General features: G+C 30.0%; 1 protein-coding gene across 2 annotated transcripts in view; it reads right to left on the bottom strand.

Moving 5' to 3' along the window:
• Positions 1 to 487: 487 nt before the first annotated feature.
• Positions 488 to 14,945, bottom strand: part of LOC132929340 (semaphorin-1A-like) — a 63,099-nt gene continuing 48,641 nt past the window's right edge. For both annotated transcript variants that reach the window (XM_060994633.1, XM_060994632.1), the window contains 14 exons: positions 14,029 to 14,128; positions 11,981 to 12,026; positions 5,361 to 5,423; positions 5,145 to 5,252; positions 4,836 to 5,025; positions 4,659 to 4,747; positions 4,441 to 4,582; positions 4,140 to 4,336; positions 3,598 to 3,826; positions 3,202 to 3,427; positions 2,981 to 3,117; positions 2,841 to 2,882; positions 2,628 to 2,705; positions 488 to 2,488 (listed from right to left, as the gene is read on the bottom strand). In XM_060994633.1, coding sequence (XP_060850616.1) covers positions 2,115 to 2,488; positions 2,628 to 2,705; positions 2,841 to 2,882; positions 2,981 to 3,117; positions 3,202 to 3,427; positions 3,598 to 3,826; positions 4,140 to 4,336; positions 4,441 to 4,582; positions 4,659 to 4,747; positions 4,836 to 5,025; positions 5,145 to 5,252; positions 5,361 to 5,423; positions 11,981 to 12,026; positions 14,029 to 14,128 — 2,021 coding nt within the window. In that variant the 3' untranslated portion in view covers positions 488 to 2,114. The remainder of the gene's footprint in view (positions 2,489 to 2,627; positions 2,706 to 2,840; positions 2,883 to 2,980; positions 3,118 to 3,201; positions 3,428 to 3,597; positions 3,827 to 4,139; positions 4,337 to 4,440; positions 4,583 to 4,658; positions 4,748 to 4,835; positions 5,026 to 5,144; positions 5,253 to 5,360; positions 5,424 to 11,980; positions 12,027 to 14,028; positions 14,129 to 14,945) is intronic.

Genomic DNA, 14,945 nt, shown 5'->3' with positions numbered 1-14,945 from the left:
AATATATTTGTGTCCAGCACATACCTTTTTACATTACTTACTAAATTCATCCCAGAACTACTGATACATTGTATACATAGACAATAGGTTTAGTAATAAATAATAATATTTAATGTTCTTATTTCTGAGTTTCTGATAACTAAAAATTAAAATATCGAAAAAACATCTTCAATAAACCTAGAAAATGTTACCTTCAAGTTAAATAGTTAATAAACTCGTTTTAATATTGGAACTCACAAAGCTAAACGAAAATTTACTATGTTATTTACTTTTAAGATAGAAACAACACATAACATTTATTTTTGTTAATAGATTAAATGTTTAAATAAGAAAAAAACGTAAAATTATTTTATACCTACCTACGTATAATTTCATAGTATAAGTAAGTATGTCGTATGAGATGAGATATTTTAAATTTGCCTAATATTGTAGTACAATAGTATAAGAATTTAGAAACAATTTTCAATTACAATAAAATAATAAAATATTAAATATTAACAGTGTTAACTGTTTATAAGGCACTATATTTCAACAATAATAATTCTATACATTTTCTTAGTGCACAAAATGCACTGGTCCATACAAAATTTATTTAACATATTAAGCATAATAATAAGAGATGTAAAAAAATAGACAATAATAAATAAAAAATAGCCTAGTTGTTTAAAAAATAATAATATAAATTATTATCAGAATATAATATATAAAATATATATATTTTTATAAGTAAATATAAACAGTGGTAACCAATAATATTATTATTCTAAACATGTAAAATATCGTTTTAGGCCTATATACAATATTGGAAATTCATTAATATTAATACATATTATGCACAACATATTTTAATGTAGTAAAAATATACAATTGATATCTTATTCAAGATAAAAACATCGATTACAAAAGGCACTTAAATTTTAAAGAATATTACGTTTAGAGATCAAAATAAGGCGTGCGTTCAAGTGTGTATTGCACATAAGAAATCTTTAATCGATGGATTGTTCTTGTACATAGTTGTCACAAACAAAATTTAGATTCTTATGAAAATAATAATACTGTATATCTATAATTATTATTAATTAACATTTTTCGTTTTTTTATTTACACATCAATGGTTGTTATGATCGTGATTGAGAAGAGTAAATTCTCATTATTAAAATTAATGATACTATTCCAGGATATTTTATAATAATATTATTCGTGTCCATTCACAAAAATAATAAAACTAAATAATAATAATTCACGCCAATACACAAAATATTATTTACATTGAATTACTTATATATGTATAGTAGATAATATAATTTACAAGTCCTTGAAAAAATTTGGTCCTCTTCAAAATCCTAAATCCACTGGCAAATCACCATGTTTGCTGGCGTCAACGCGAATTATTAATCTTCGCGTAAAATTTGTTCGAGTCACTCGAAAATAATTGTAATAGTTATCATAATAATAATAACAATAAAAATTATATTATAACATTAATTCAATACATTATATATCTGCGTGTGTGCCTATATATTTAAGTCTTCATAACAATAAATCGCGACAAAAACATATCGCGGAGTATAACGTATCCGAAGTATATCGTACCATATATAATATAACATACACTATATCAATAATAATAATAATAATAATAAAAATAATAATTGTCAATAATAAGCTCATATAATTGTAAGGAATGTGTCATATCGCGTTAGATGGTCGTACTGACAACATTCGTAAAGGTATTTAATGAACGTCGGTTGACTTACTCGGCGAAAGAGTCTATGCGAACTGCCGCTCCATAAGCATACACAGTAATATATAAACACAATTATACATAATATATATATTATATTATTTAAACTGTCGTTTTGATTAAGTTTGAGATCTTTTATTCGCCTTGTCTTGCCGTCCACCAACCGCCGTACCAATAATGATAATAATAATAGTAATTATAATAATAACATAATATTATATAGGTACGCTGTACGCACACGCACACAAAGCTGCGCACAAGTCGTAGAAATCAGTCACTGTATTTCTCCATTAGGCCGGCCAAATCCGGTCCACGGGCGAAACGGAACCGGAAGCGGCGGTTGTGGCCGTCCTTCGTACACACGCGCTCATCATATGTACGTTTTCTTGACCTTTTGCAGGGTCTTGTTCTCGACCGCCGAGTCCAAGTTCTTCTCGAGCGTGTCGTTCTTGCACTTGGTCACGTTCACTAGCAGGTTGAGCGGCGCCTTGTTGTTAGGGCACGGCAGGAACGGAGCGGTGCCGATCTCAGCCGCGCCGTTCATATCGGCCAGTCGGTTAAGCTGGTGATGGGCGTGAACGGCCATTGACGAAAACGGATCGGCAGCGTGCCGAAAGTACCGCGAGCACACGAAACCGGCTGCGAACCCGACGAGTAGTGTGGCCAGCACGCACATCATCATGAGTAGTCCGATGACGTCGCCCAACGAAATTACTGGTATCTCGGACGTCTTGTCGCTAACACCTGTGTACACAACGGGATAAAAGAATAATATTGATATAATAATAATATAAAAATAGTCAACGATTCGATTATAATTATTAATATTATTGCATAGAATTATAATAATCATGTTAATTAATAGTTAGACGATGACACTCACTCTCGCTGTTGATTACGTTCTCGGTGTAACAGGGAGCACACGACGGACACCTCGGCACGTTCGAGTCTATATTGTTATCTGTATAATATATGTAAGAAAAGAAGAATTAACGATAATCTTGTATAAAATAATATGCTTTTGTGTAGAAAGTTTGATATTATTATAAGCATAATTTGAGGTTAAATTTTTAACGGGCAAGGCCTAGACACTTACCGTCTAATGACGAAGAATGTCCGATCTTGTCATCGAAAGGCACTGCAAAACGATAAAAATAATGGAAATGGTATAATAATCACACATAAAATCTATATACTTATACATATTTTTTTTAATTAGGACATTATAATACATACCTTTCGGGCAAACATTATTCTGAGACGAGCCGATGGACTGGACGAAATGCTGTTTAGACGAACTCTTGATCTCCAAATGGTTAACACAATGCGACCCATCCCACGCGCAGTATGGATCTTGTAGATCGATACATTCTCTGTGGACAATAGAATCGTTAAAACCTCTTTCGCTTAATCAATTTTGTAAAGTTGTAAAATAATTATTATTATTGTATGCTTACTGGCAAGTTGTCTTCAGATAGCACCGGTCCAACGGCACGGAGATGATGTGTTGGTCGAACGTGATCACTATCCGTCCCGGTTTGCCATCGACGGACTTGATGATGTTTAACGTCCGGACCGGAAACGATTTCGTGTTGTTAGAGGTGAGATTTACTTCTTCGATGTTCACGAACTCGGGCAAACCGTTGTTTGTATGCAATGCGCCTTTGACCAATCGCCCATCGTCTACAAACATACATAATGGTTAAATTTGTATAGGTTACGGTGTATTACGAAGTCATATTGTATAAATTAATTATACATTTTATTTTAATACTATATATAATACATTCTTAGTATTATATATGTATAATATAATATATACTGTGAAATATTGTTTATCAGCGTTATATTACCTGTGCCCATAAACAGGATGTCGTAGTACTGTCCTTTCAGACCAGAAATCTGATTATCCACCGCGATGCTGGTCAACCTGGATTGGAGCGATATCCGAGTGAAAATCGGTTTAGAAAACAACGACGGTACTGCACCATCCATCAGCGAATGGCTTTTGATAAAATTCACTGTTACATCAGGCAGCGTCCGACTATCTTCTACGCACGTTCCGGGACGGGGTTCGGGGATCTATAAGAATGTTAAAAATTTGAATAATTAATATATTGTATACGAACACACGATAGCACATAAACTTGTAAATTGTAATCATATATTCGTAGAAGCAAACAGTCTATAAATTATTGAAAAAGACAGATCACTATAAACGTGACAAAATAGGTAGGTGTAAGGTCTAACATATTCCCTCCCCTTAATTTTCGCCAATAGTCGGAATAATAGTATAATAGGTTCTCATAAGAGAAGAGAACGAATCAACTACGAATTATTATTATCATTATACGTATATGATGCAGCGATTTTAGCTAGTATATACAAGCCATACCTTTTTCACGGGCAACCAATTGGAGTCCATAGCCTCCTGGTCCTTGAACGATCCCATGAAAGTCTCGATGACGTCGCTAATGTTGAACATACACACAGCCGAGCCGCTGATAGCGTTCACGGGCGTGTTAAACACACCGTAGACAATCGGGTCGACAATACCAGTCAAAGCCGTGTTCAATATATCGCTGGTATCCTCTGTATATACGAAAACACGTCGAAAAAATTAATATATTATTTGCGATCAATGATTAACCACCAATATATGAATTATATTTGAACACAATAATAAGTATACATACGGATCTCGTCAAAATAAAACGGATATTCGCCCGGAATAGAACAGTTGAGCCGAGCTTTCAGGAATGACGTCCATCGATCCCTGTACGAATGTGGACCACCTTTATCGTGTTTGCAAACTCGAGCCACTCGCGAATAAATAGCCTGTAAATTGTTTATTTCATTGTTATAGTATATTAGCACTAGCCGTCATGGCCGGCAATCCGTATATATTATTTACTTTTCCGCAGTTTATGTACTCAACGGCGATTTCTCTGAAGAAGAAAAATATGTAATCCTTGTATTCCAACGAACTCACGAAATTCGGATCTGTACAAATTATCAAATATATCATAGTTATATAACTGTTTTACGTGAATATATATCGTATCGATCGTGTGACTGGTTGTATGCCTACCATTTAGTTGCTTAAAGTCTAGTCGTTCAGTTCGCATCGGTTCTTTGTATATGAGTGGGTCACTTCCGGAAAAATCAGCCACGGTTCCAGAGTACAATTGGTCGCCGGTGTATATAGAGGTGCTGTTGTGTAACGGGTCGTAAGGACATCTACCCCGTCCATCCATTTCTTCCACACCTTTGGTGCCGTCCTGCGTCCAAAAAAAATCAGTTATTATTAGCTGTATAATGCACATGTTGCGTTATATACGTATATATTAGTACGTAAATATAAATATATAATATATTGTATAAATGAATTATGACTTACGGTCAAATTGAATATTTTGCACATCGGATGAAAAGCGTTGGTGCCGCAGACGAACAGCTCCTCGTCGTTCTTCTTGTACGCAACTCTTATATAATTTTGACAATCGTCCTAAAACGAGATACAGAGGATGTAAAAAAAACTGTTGGGTTAGACCGAGTTGTTCAATAATAATAATGATAATATTAATTAATCAAATAGAAAAAATAATTATTCTACCTCCGATTTTCCCTTCAACTGACACATTTCGTAATTAGCTTCTGAGGAATTCCAGTAGTATTTCTAAAAAATAAATAAACAAATTCATAATTCAAAACAAGCACGATAAATTCATTTTATTTTCACAACTAAAAATATTATATATTTTTTGGTGTATTATTTGGTGTGAACTAGAACGACGTCCGTGAAAACAATTACGCGGAAGCACATTTAATTTTTTTTTTTTAGGTCGATTACTTAATCTCAAACCTATCTTGTAATTACAATTTCTAAGGGAAACATACATAATAACAAAGTATTATTGTAGAGACTTTGCAACGATGGTGGTCTTACACATATTTTATCTGTCTACATTATAATATATATATAAATTAACTACATACAACTTAAGATAGGAGCTACAACGTAAACCGGTAAACCAGCCAGTTTCATTAATGGTTAAGATTAAAAGGTTTAATTTTTATATCTAAACAGTTCATTAACGTACAATATATTACGAATTACAATAAAAACAATAATATTTGATAACATAAAACTCGCGTTTCATTTCGCATTTCATTAACAAATTGAGACCATGCGTATTGCGTGCACACATGATATTATCGTACATACGTTTTCGTAATCTAACTGAAAAGCACGTATGGAGTAATGTAGCGGGTACAATTGTAAAACTGTATACAATAATAATGATCATAATAACAATAGATAATTCGGGTACGTGTTACACGTGTTTTATTAACTAGGTAATTAATTAACAACGTGAAACCAAACACCGCTGGCGTGTCGGAAACGGAAATTCGATTCCACGAGAACAAAAAATAATAATATAAAAACGTACCACGAGAAAAATAAAACACCACTATATACAATATACCTAACAATACTATATACGCTGTAGTTATAGTTATTAGTCATTTATAACCTTTAATATATATATATATATATGCGTAATGTATTCAACATTAGAACGATAATGTGAAGGAAAATTGTGACAACGCACGGGTATTGAGTGCGTGATTCGAACCCACTGTACCGTCAAAATAAATATTAATAATAAAATAATTTAATTCTAAAAGACATATTGAAACGAGACATGGCCGTGGACCGGCGCGCGTTCTCGGCTGGTTTTATTTTTGTTGTCGATTGGGACAGAAAAAATAGGGTAACGGGTATTATTATAACGCGTGTGCGTGTACGCATAATATACATATATACTGAATTCTAACTTTATAGTCGGCCGTCCGTCGGACGACGCTTTCGGTATACAACATGCGCGCACACCCCTTTTTTCACATTATATTGTGTGCGCGCGTTTTGTTCTGTGTACATATATATATATATATATATAATGTATATATATAACCCAACCCGTTAGACTAGGGTTAAAAATAATAGGACAAAATTAAACACGGCGCAGATACATGGTGAGCATACGGAATAACATTTAACAGATGATTTCCTAATATGTGTATTACAATATTCAAAACAATAACGTATTCAACTAATTCAGACGAGTTTCGTGAAGTAGGTATATCGGGCAAAATATATGTAACTACTAAGACTGTAATTTAGGGCGACACTGACACTCAGCTATAACACTATTAATTTATGATTTATATAAATAACACATAAGGCATGATGAAACCAATTTGAATATTATAAACATATATATGGATATTATTAATACTATATACAGTGTACTCCCCCACAGAATTGTATTTATGATATTTTTATATATCTGTGAGTAAAACTAAATTGTATCAATAATGTTGATGATAAATATTGTATAGTAAAGAACTATACATATTTTTAATGACCGTAGATAATAAAATAATGGATATTGAGAGAATTTTTGATCAATCAAAAAATATTCCATGCTAGAAAGCAAAACCACCCAGGAGCATGTCTAATATATTATAATATTATTTTTATCTTTCACAAAAATGACTACGATAGTACGACATTGTATAAATTATTGATAAACTATATCTATTTATTATCTTCGGTATAATCTCACAATTAACGTTATTTTACTTTAGTGCCTATCAGAAAATAATATACGTCTGATTGTCGTGATGTCGTAACTTTTAAAGGACAAAACTGTTCTCGGATATTTTTCGTTTATAGTTCTTTTAAATACAACTATAATCATGTTTGTAATATAATATCTAACCACAAGATAAAGACCATTTAAATTATTAGATTAGGATAAAAATGTTAAGTACTAAACACAAAATATAAATACACTAATACGTACGGAGTAGAATGACTATCGAGTGTCTACTAGATATTGAAACATACATTATCTACTATATTGGTATTTTTATTTTAAGTATATAGTTTATTTTTTTAAGTTGGAACTGAGTCACTAACTAAATATTTTTTATGTTTGCTTATAACAAGCATAATAGTTATTTTTAAAATTACTTGTATAAGTTTAATAAAAAAAAAGTTAACAATATTATGATTACAAATTTACCCAAAAAATCAGAGTGGGTTTTATCGGGAGCTTCAGCTTCTCCATGCTCCCCACAAATTTTTTAACGCCAATGAGTCATAAAGTCTACAATGCGTTCTATAAACGGCAAACCTGATTCGAAAACAAAATATATGCGTATACTATATTTAAAATGAAGGTTATATTCTGTGAATATACCAATATACGCGGTGAAAATTGAAAACGATATTATAGTATCGAAAACGATTTTAAAACTACGGAGTACACGCCAATTGAAAACATTATTCTCATTCCGTAGTGGTTTTACCGTGGTTATATTATATACTATTAGTAAACCTATACATATCGCGTTAATGTTTATTATATTATAATTAATTAATATAATCAGGTATACGTAAACTAATTTCAAAAATAAGGTAGATTGAAACTAATGAGTTATATGATTAATAAAATGCAAAATTATTATGTGCTAAAATTATTGAAGGGGATGATTTTATTTATGACCATAAATCATTACTCATTATCAAAACTCTATTGTAGCCATAGAATAAAGTAGACCTGACTTGATGAATTAAGCCATAAAAGTTCATATAAACCCTTTTGCTTTTTTGTTTACTTCTTTAATTTACATTGGGTTTAACTATCTTACGAATATGTATGAAAAGAATTAAAAACAAACAACAAACCTTTAAGTTACACAATAATATTACTTTAAGGTCTTAGGTTTTCACAAAAATACGTTGTAAAAAGGTTTTTCATAAGTTGAATTTATACGGTAGAAGAGTAAAACAGTTAAATTTTTCTCTAACTAAAAAAATACACCTGAAGAAACTATAAATAGCATCAACTTAAAATTCTTCTAACAATTTTAAAGTTATGATAAATGCGTACACATGTATCAGTATATTCTTCAAAATTTGACAGTTTATCAATTCTATCGAGTCTTATCCGCATAGAAAGAATATAAATACCAAGTTTATAAAATTATTCACAATGTTTTATTTATAATACATAAATAAAAAGTTAACTTTTAATTAAACACGTGACTTATTGAAATACAAAACACTTTTAACGTTATAGTTAGTTTTCAGTGCAATTTAAACTATCAACTTAAATGTTTTTTTTTTGCTCTTCATATTTCATACAGAGATTTTACTCCAATCTACTGTGCAAAGTACTAATCATAATATACCGATATAAATGAAAAGTGTTGCGGAAATGTTCTAACCGAGCAATTGTGCAATTGAAATTCTAATTTATTAGAAAGCGACTTGTCCCCGAAACATTAGCCATGCCTACACATTAGGCTTATACTTATACTATGTATATACATTCTACGCAGTAGACGATTAATTCGTAATTTACTAACAGAGCACATCAATCATAAAATGTGTTGTCACATTCAAAATACTACCGGTCTACCCACGATATCTGTCACAAGTTTAATCTTTTTTATTTTTTTTATCATATAGTCATCCAACAGTTTATTTTTTTAATGAAAATTGTATAAGGTAAAAATATCCGATAATTTACTTCACTCTCATTTCAAAACAATGACATCAGAGTCGACCGGAAATTCTATCCATAAAAAGTATTATTATTAAATTATAATAACATTTTCCACTAAGATCATACTAAAATATGCGTATATGATAATGTATACAGTATACACTTGCAATTTTAAAAATAACTCTTCTGTTCATTTTAGCGAAACTATTGCCAATAGTTTGTTCATCAAAAGTGTTTAAGCCTCCCAGCGGATTTTCGGACACAACCACACAATACCACCCAACATGACCCTAAGGCCTAATTGATATTTAACAAGGATATTTTAAATGGTCCAGTGATACCTATAATACCATATCTCCCACTCTTATTCTTTCTTTCCTCTCCCTTCATCTTTCTTTGTCGAGCGATTAATTAGAAGGACAATGTAGTGTTTCTCCGAAACACGCATACAACACCTAGATAATAACAATTTTTATATTGTTCAAGAGATTTTGCGAAATAACCAGAACACGCTAACATGCTGGTGAACCCAAACAAAAGAAGGCCCACACGTGCCCTACTCTTTCACCAATACCGCTGTTTTTCATTGTTATTGATTAGACTATTACTTGCGCAGGTATTTATTAATTATGCATTTTTGGGCCATAACAATAGAAAAAATGTGAATACAAGAGAGTAAAAATTATAAATTTTTTTATGATAATGTAATACCTATATGTGTATAAGATTGTTTCCGACGGTATCAATGGTACAAAAAAATCATATTATATAAGTATATACAATATAATAATTTGTAAAAAGAATAAAGTCAATTAGTAATCAGAGTAAATTAAAATAATTTTAAAATTATATAATGTAATATTTTATACATAATAAATAAGAAAAAGTTGTTCTTAAACCAATTCGTTGAACAAATTATGTTGAAATTTGAACGTTTAAATATTATGTGTAAGATGAACGTAAGTATAATTATCAAAGAAGATATGAAAAGTAAAATATAGTTGTTGAAACAAACCTCTATGATTATTTTATTTTTTTAATCAAGATAATTTAAACATAAAATATTTTATACCTTTAGATTTTATTTTCAATATAATATTTTTGAATGTTCAATTATTTTCTACATGTGCTGTATTTTATCATTCGTTTACTATAATGAAATAAAACTGTTTTTATCACAAAAATAAATAAATGGATTACTCGAGTATAAAGTTAGTATATTTGAGAAAGATTATTATAAATGTGAGACTTCTATAGTTATGGATGAACACAGAACAATAAAAAGGATTGGAATTTCTTTAAAAAAGAACAAAGAAAGCAAATACATACTCGTAAGACATATCTCGTAATATAATATATTATTTTTCTTATCCTTTAATAGTTTAACTCGTCAGACTAGAAATAAGCGCATTGCAGCTGTAAAATATTTTTTTCTTTCTGTTAGTTGATTTATAAGATTTATAGGCAGTTTGATCAGAGCATGATTCAAAAATTATAATCAATATGAAATAAGGATGATCGCAATAATCAATTTGGTTTTCTGAAGGGCTTTAGCCTTGATATAATCAAACCGAAATGAATAAATATATCACCCATAGAAAATGTGTTAGGGCAAAATGTTTTATTGAAAAAAAAAAATTGAAAAAAATTAAGTAGCGTTTAAATTAAATTTATATTGATTATAAATATTATAATAATTACAATAACGTAACCTTTGGCTCTCCGAGTATTGCTCATAAAGTACCATCAGTACAATATTATAATTTTTCGAAATCTAAATATTGAATCATTAGAAACCTGTTATTTCTAGATTTTAAAAACAAACTTATCGAATCCTTTTACATATTATATATGTATACGTAATAAGGTTGTAAAATTGATATACAACTGGTTTTAAGAATTACCGTATATCAGCTATTATAGCAAAAAATTAAATAAACGCCCATAGGTACTACTTTACGTATACATTTATAATGTGTGCAATTTATATAAGTTGTATATACCTACCTACGTAAGCAACGTGTACACACTTGTATATCGAAGAGGTACCATTTATTTATATTATTCAGATGACATATATTTGCTGTATTATTATTCAGATGATGATTCGGTATTTATGTACCTACTACGTAGTTAGTAAAACGATGTTTCCGGCAGGTCACTATAACATGACGATTCGAGTCAACTGAGCGACCAAATCCGTTATTGTCGTCAACACAAAATACATTTAGGATTGAAAAAGAAAAAACAGTGTCTATATACACTACGCTGGTTTACATATATACATATAATATGTACGAATGGAGGGAGAGAGCTTAAGGAAAATATCGTCTTAACCGCATATTATATACCTATACACCGTTTCGTTCGAGGTGACCAGACCAGGCAAGAGTACAAAGAACTCGAAGCAACAGACCGGAAAAACAATTCCAAAATGCGTCGAACTTCACTAGATTACCAATGTACATATTATTATTATTGTATATGCATATAATATATACTCCACTGGGGCCAACGGTTTGATATATTAGTCTGACCGAACTATTGTTTAAATACAAGTCTTGACGTTATTTAGTAACTGCATAATAAAAATACATACGTTGTACCGTATTTTACGGTGAGAATAAAATACAACAAAAATTAATTCACTCACGTGATTTTCCTTCATGGTGTCCAAACTGATGTTGTAAAGTACATTTCTGAAATTAAAAAACTTTCAATTAATTCCAGCACGCCATTATATTGTAAGCGAAAGGCTACGTGACAAGGAAAAATATATAAATTAAATCACAGCAGAGTGCAATTTATTGATACAAATTATTACATTATTGATCAATGATCATTGAATAGTCACACGGTCACACCGATTTGGTTTTACAATTTTTACGTAATAATTAAAAATAACAATTGGTCTGATTATAACGTTTGCGTTTATATAGTTTAAATTGATTACATATTTCTGGTATTACGTTTGCTAAAAGTGTATTTAATTCAAATAATTACACAATTATAAGTATTAATTACATTACACAAGCTAATTGTAAACTATTTTCACTATTTCCTTAGATTAATTAACGAAAATCGTAATTATAATTCAAGTATAAGTTTGCCAATTTATTTTAAAATGATTATACGATATGATCTTATACGGTTTTAACATCAAATTAAATTCAAGTTTCGAAACCAAACCGTTTTAATACAAAATATATAATTATATTAACTATTCAGCAACAAATATTTATAATAATTATTGGATTAAATTATTTCATAATATTATCGCCTTTTTCAGTAAAAAAATCACTAATATTAACCATAATTCAACATAATTATAAATAAATATTATACATTGCAATGAACATCTGTTTATAATGAAAACTAATTTCAATAATGATTTTGAATTCAATAAATTATAGTATTTTTTACCAGTGTGTACAAAATATAAGTATCCCACGATATATTGATTTTATAAGTGGTAAGATAAATAAATACATTTCCTTCTTATTCACCTCTTTAAATAATCTATAGTATATATTATGAAAAATTCAATAGGTCCTTAAGATTGAAAGCGATGATTTTCTGACTGTTTAATAAGTACACGTGCAACATAGGATTTTAAATGACATGTTCTATTTCTAACGTAAGTATCAATTGCTCCAACGAATAAGCCATAATAATTCTAAAAACAGATTTTAATTTATTGTAATCTTCTTGAGATCGAATTTTACAGATTTTTTATAATTTTATCCAAAAATTGAATTATGATGATATTATTAAATATATAAGAGGATTAAATCATAAATGAGTGATAATCGATCTTATAAATAGACTTGACGAAAAATTAAAACTTCATGTCTGAATTTTTAGCGCTTCAATTAATCAGTATGTTGAAAATAAAACATCTTAAATTCTATGCAATGAGGGGGTTAGAGAAGGATAGAAAATCACCGCCTAAAATAATACATTAATCTTTATGAATCATATTTCCTGATTACCCTTTTTTGACCATAAACTATTGAGTATCAAAATATTTTAATATTTTAAGTGATTTACTAATGAAGTGTAGAATTAAAATTGTACGCATGTTAAATGTAAATTATAATAGTTAAATGATTCAAAGATAGCAAATAATTTCAAAATATCTAAAACTGAATTAAAAAAATCAATTATTTCTGTGACAAGTGCACTACCAGAACAAAAGGCAGCACAACGCATCAGCATAAAATACGTATAAGTAGAGCATAAATTGTTTTTTCATAGTTTTGTACATGCTTTCTGATGCGTGCGAAATTTTTGAAAATTCACAGAACACTATAGGTCCAAATAATATATATATGTACATCTAAATGACTTTAATATTATTTGTATTATATTTATTTATACTTTCTAACGATAATATAGTATAAATGCTTATGTTACCTACTAATAAAATTGAAACCAAATAAGAAAACAGTCAAAAACTATACCCACCTACTAGTATTATTAAAATACTCGTAAAATACAAATGGTTCATAGAGCATATATCCTGTCTTAACGCTAAGTCATCGTATTAGTTCTTTGTTTACGTTTACGAACTTATCGACCGGCTAGCCTGCACCTCCCTCAAAAATCGATCTACCGTAACGCCTACGATATGGTGTTTTTATTAATTAGGCGCATATACGTACCCTATTGTATAATAAACAAGATAAAAATAAAATGTACCTAGATCCTATTAGTGCAGTCGTCTGATCTTGAAGGAGTATTTTGAAATAGTCCGTGGCGGTCTTGTTTCCGTGAAATATTTGGTCAGAATTGAATGCTCCTGAAACACAAATCAACAAACTCAATATTAATACAATTATACAGTCATAATGTATATATATATATATATATATATATATATACTTATATAATATCTAAGTACTAAACAATAAAAGTTTCGTGTTTATTAAAAAAAGAAAAGGAAATGGAACCTTGAGTGATTTACCATTACTTGAACGACCTCTTCTTAAGTATATATACCATTCATATGTAAACGAAAGACAATTTCCCTATAAATATTCTTGGGCATTTTATGAAAGTCGACTGTGATTTGCATTCGTATTATACGTACGCTGCTCAGAAATATAATATATAATTCTCCTTTGGATTATAACGTTTTATTATTTATTGTTATGCAATAACAAACCTTGGGAGTACTGCACACGTATACGATTATGCATATATATTATTTACCTTCCGACGCCGATAATTTTACGTTGGCAATAAATTATAAAATCCCTGTGTGCGATCACGAACGTTAAAAAAATAATGTATAACTCCTTCTTCGCCCCTATGTAGTGAACCGCTACCGCCGACGCACAGGTGGCCGTTATTAGTAGTGTTTTTTGTTATTAAATAATATGTTTTTAATCTATTGTTTTTCATCTAAAACTCTCCTCTCCAATTGTCATATTATCTTTCTCTCTCTGGTGTGTGTTGTATATTATTAATATCATACGATATATCTGGATGAACCTTGACGTCAGCAGAGTATGTGCTGCGAACAAGGCTAAATCGTGCCTCATTATTATCTAACAAACGATGTGGTGGTAGCAGCCACAAAAACCATTCTCCCTAATTTTATTTATTATTGTTAT

The sequence above is a fragment of the Rhopalosiphum padi genome, chromosome 4, assembly GCF_020882245.1.
Source record: "Rhopalosiphum padi isolate XX-2018 chromosome 4, ASM2088224v1, whole genome shotgun sequence".
Taxonomy (NCBI): Eukaryota; Metazoa; Arthropoda; class Insecta; order Hemiptera; family Aphididae; genus Rhopalosiphum; species Rhopalosiphum padi.
This window is presented reverse-complemented; position numbering and strand designations above follow the sequence as displayed.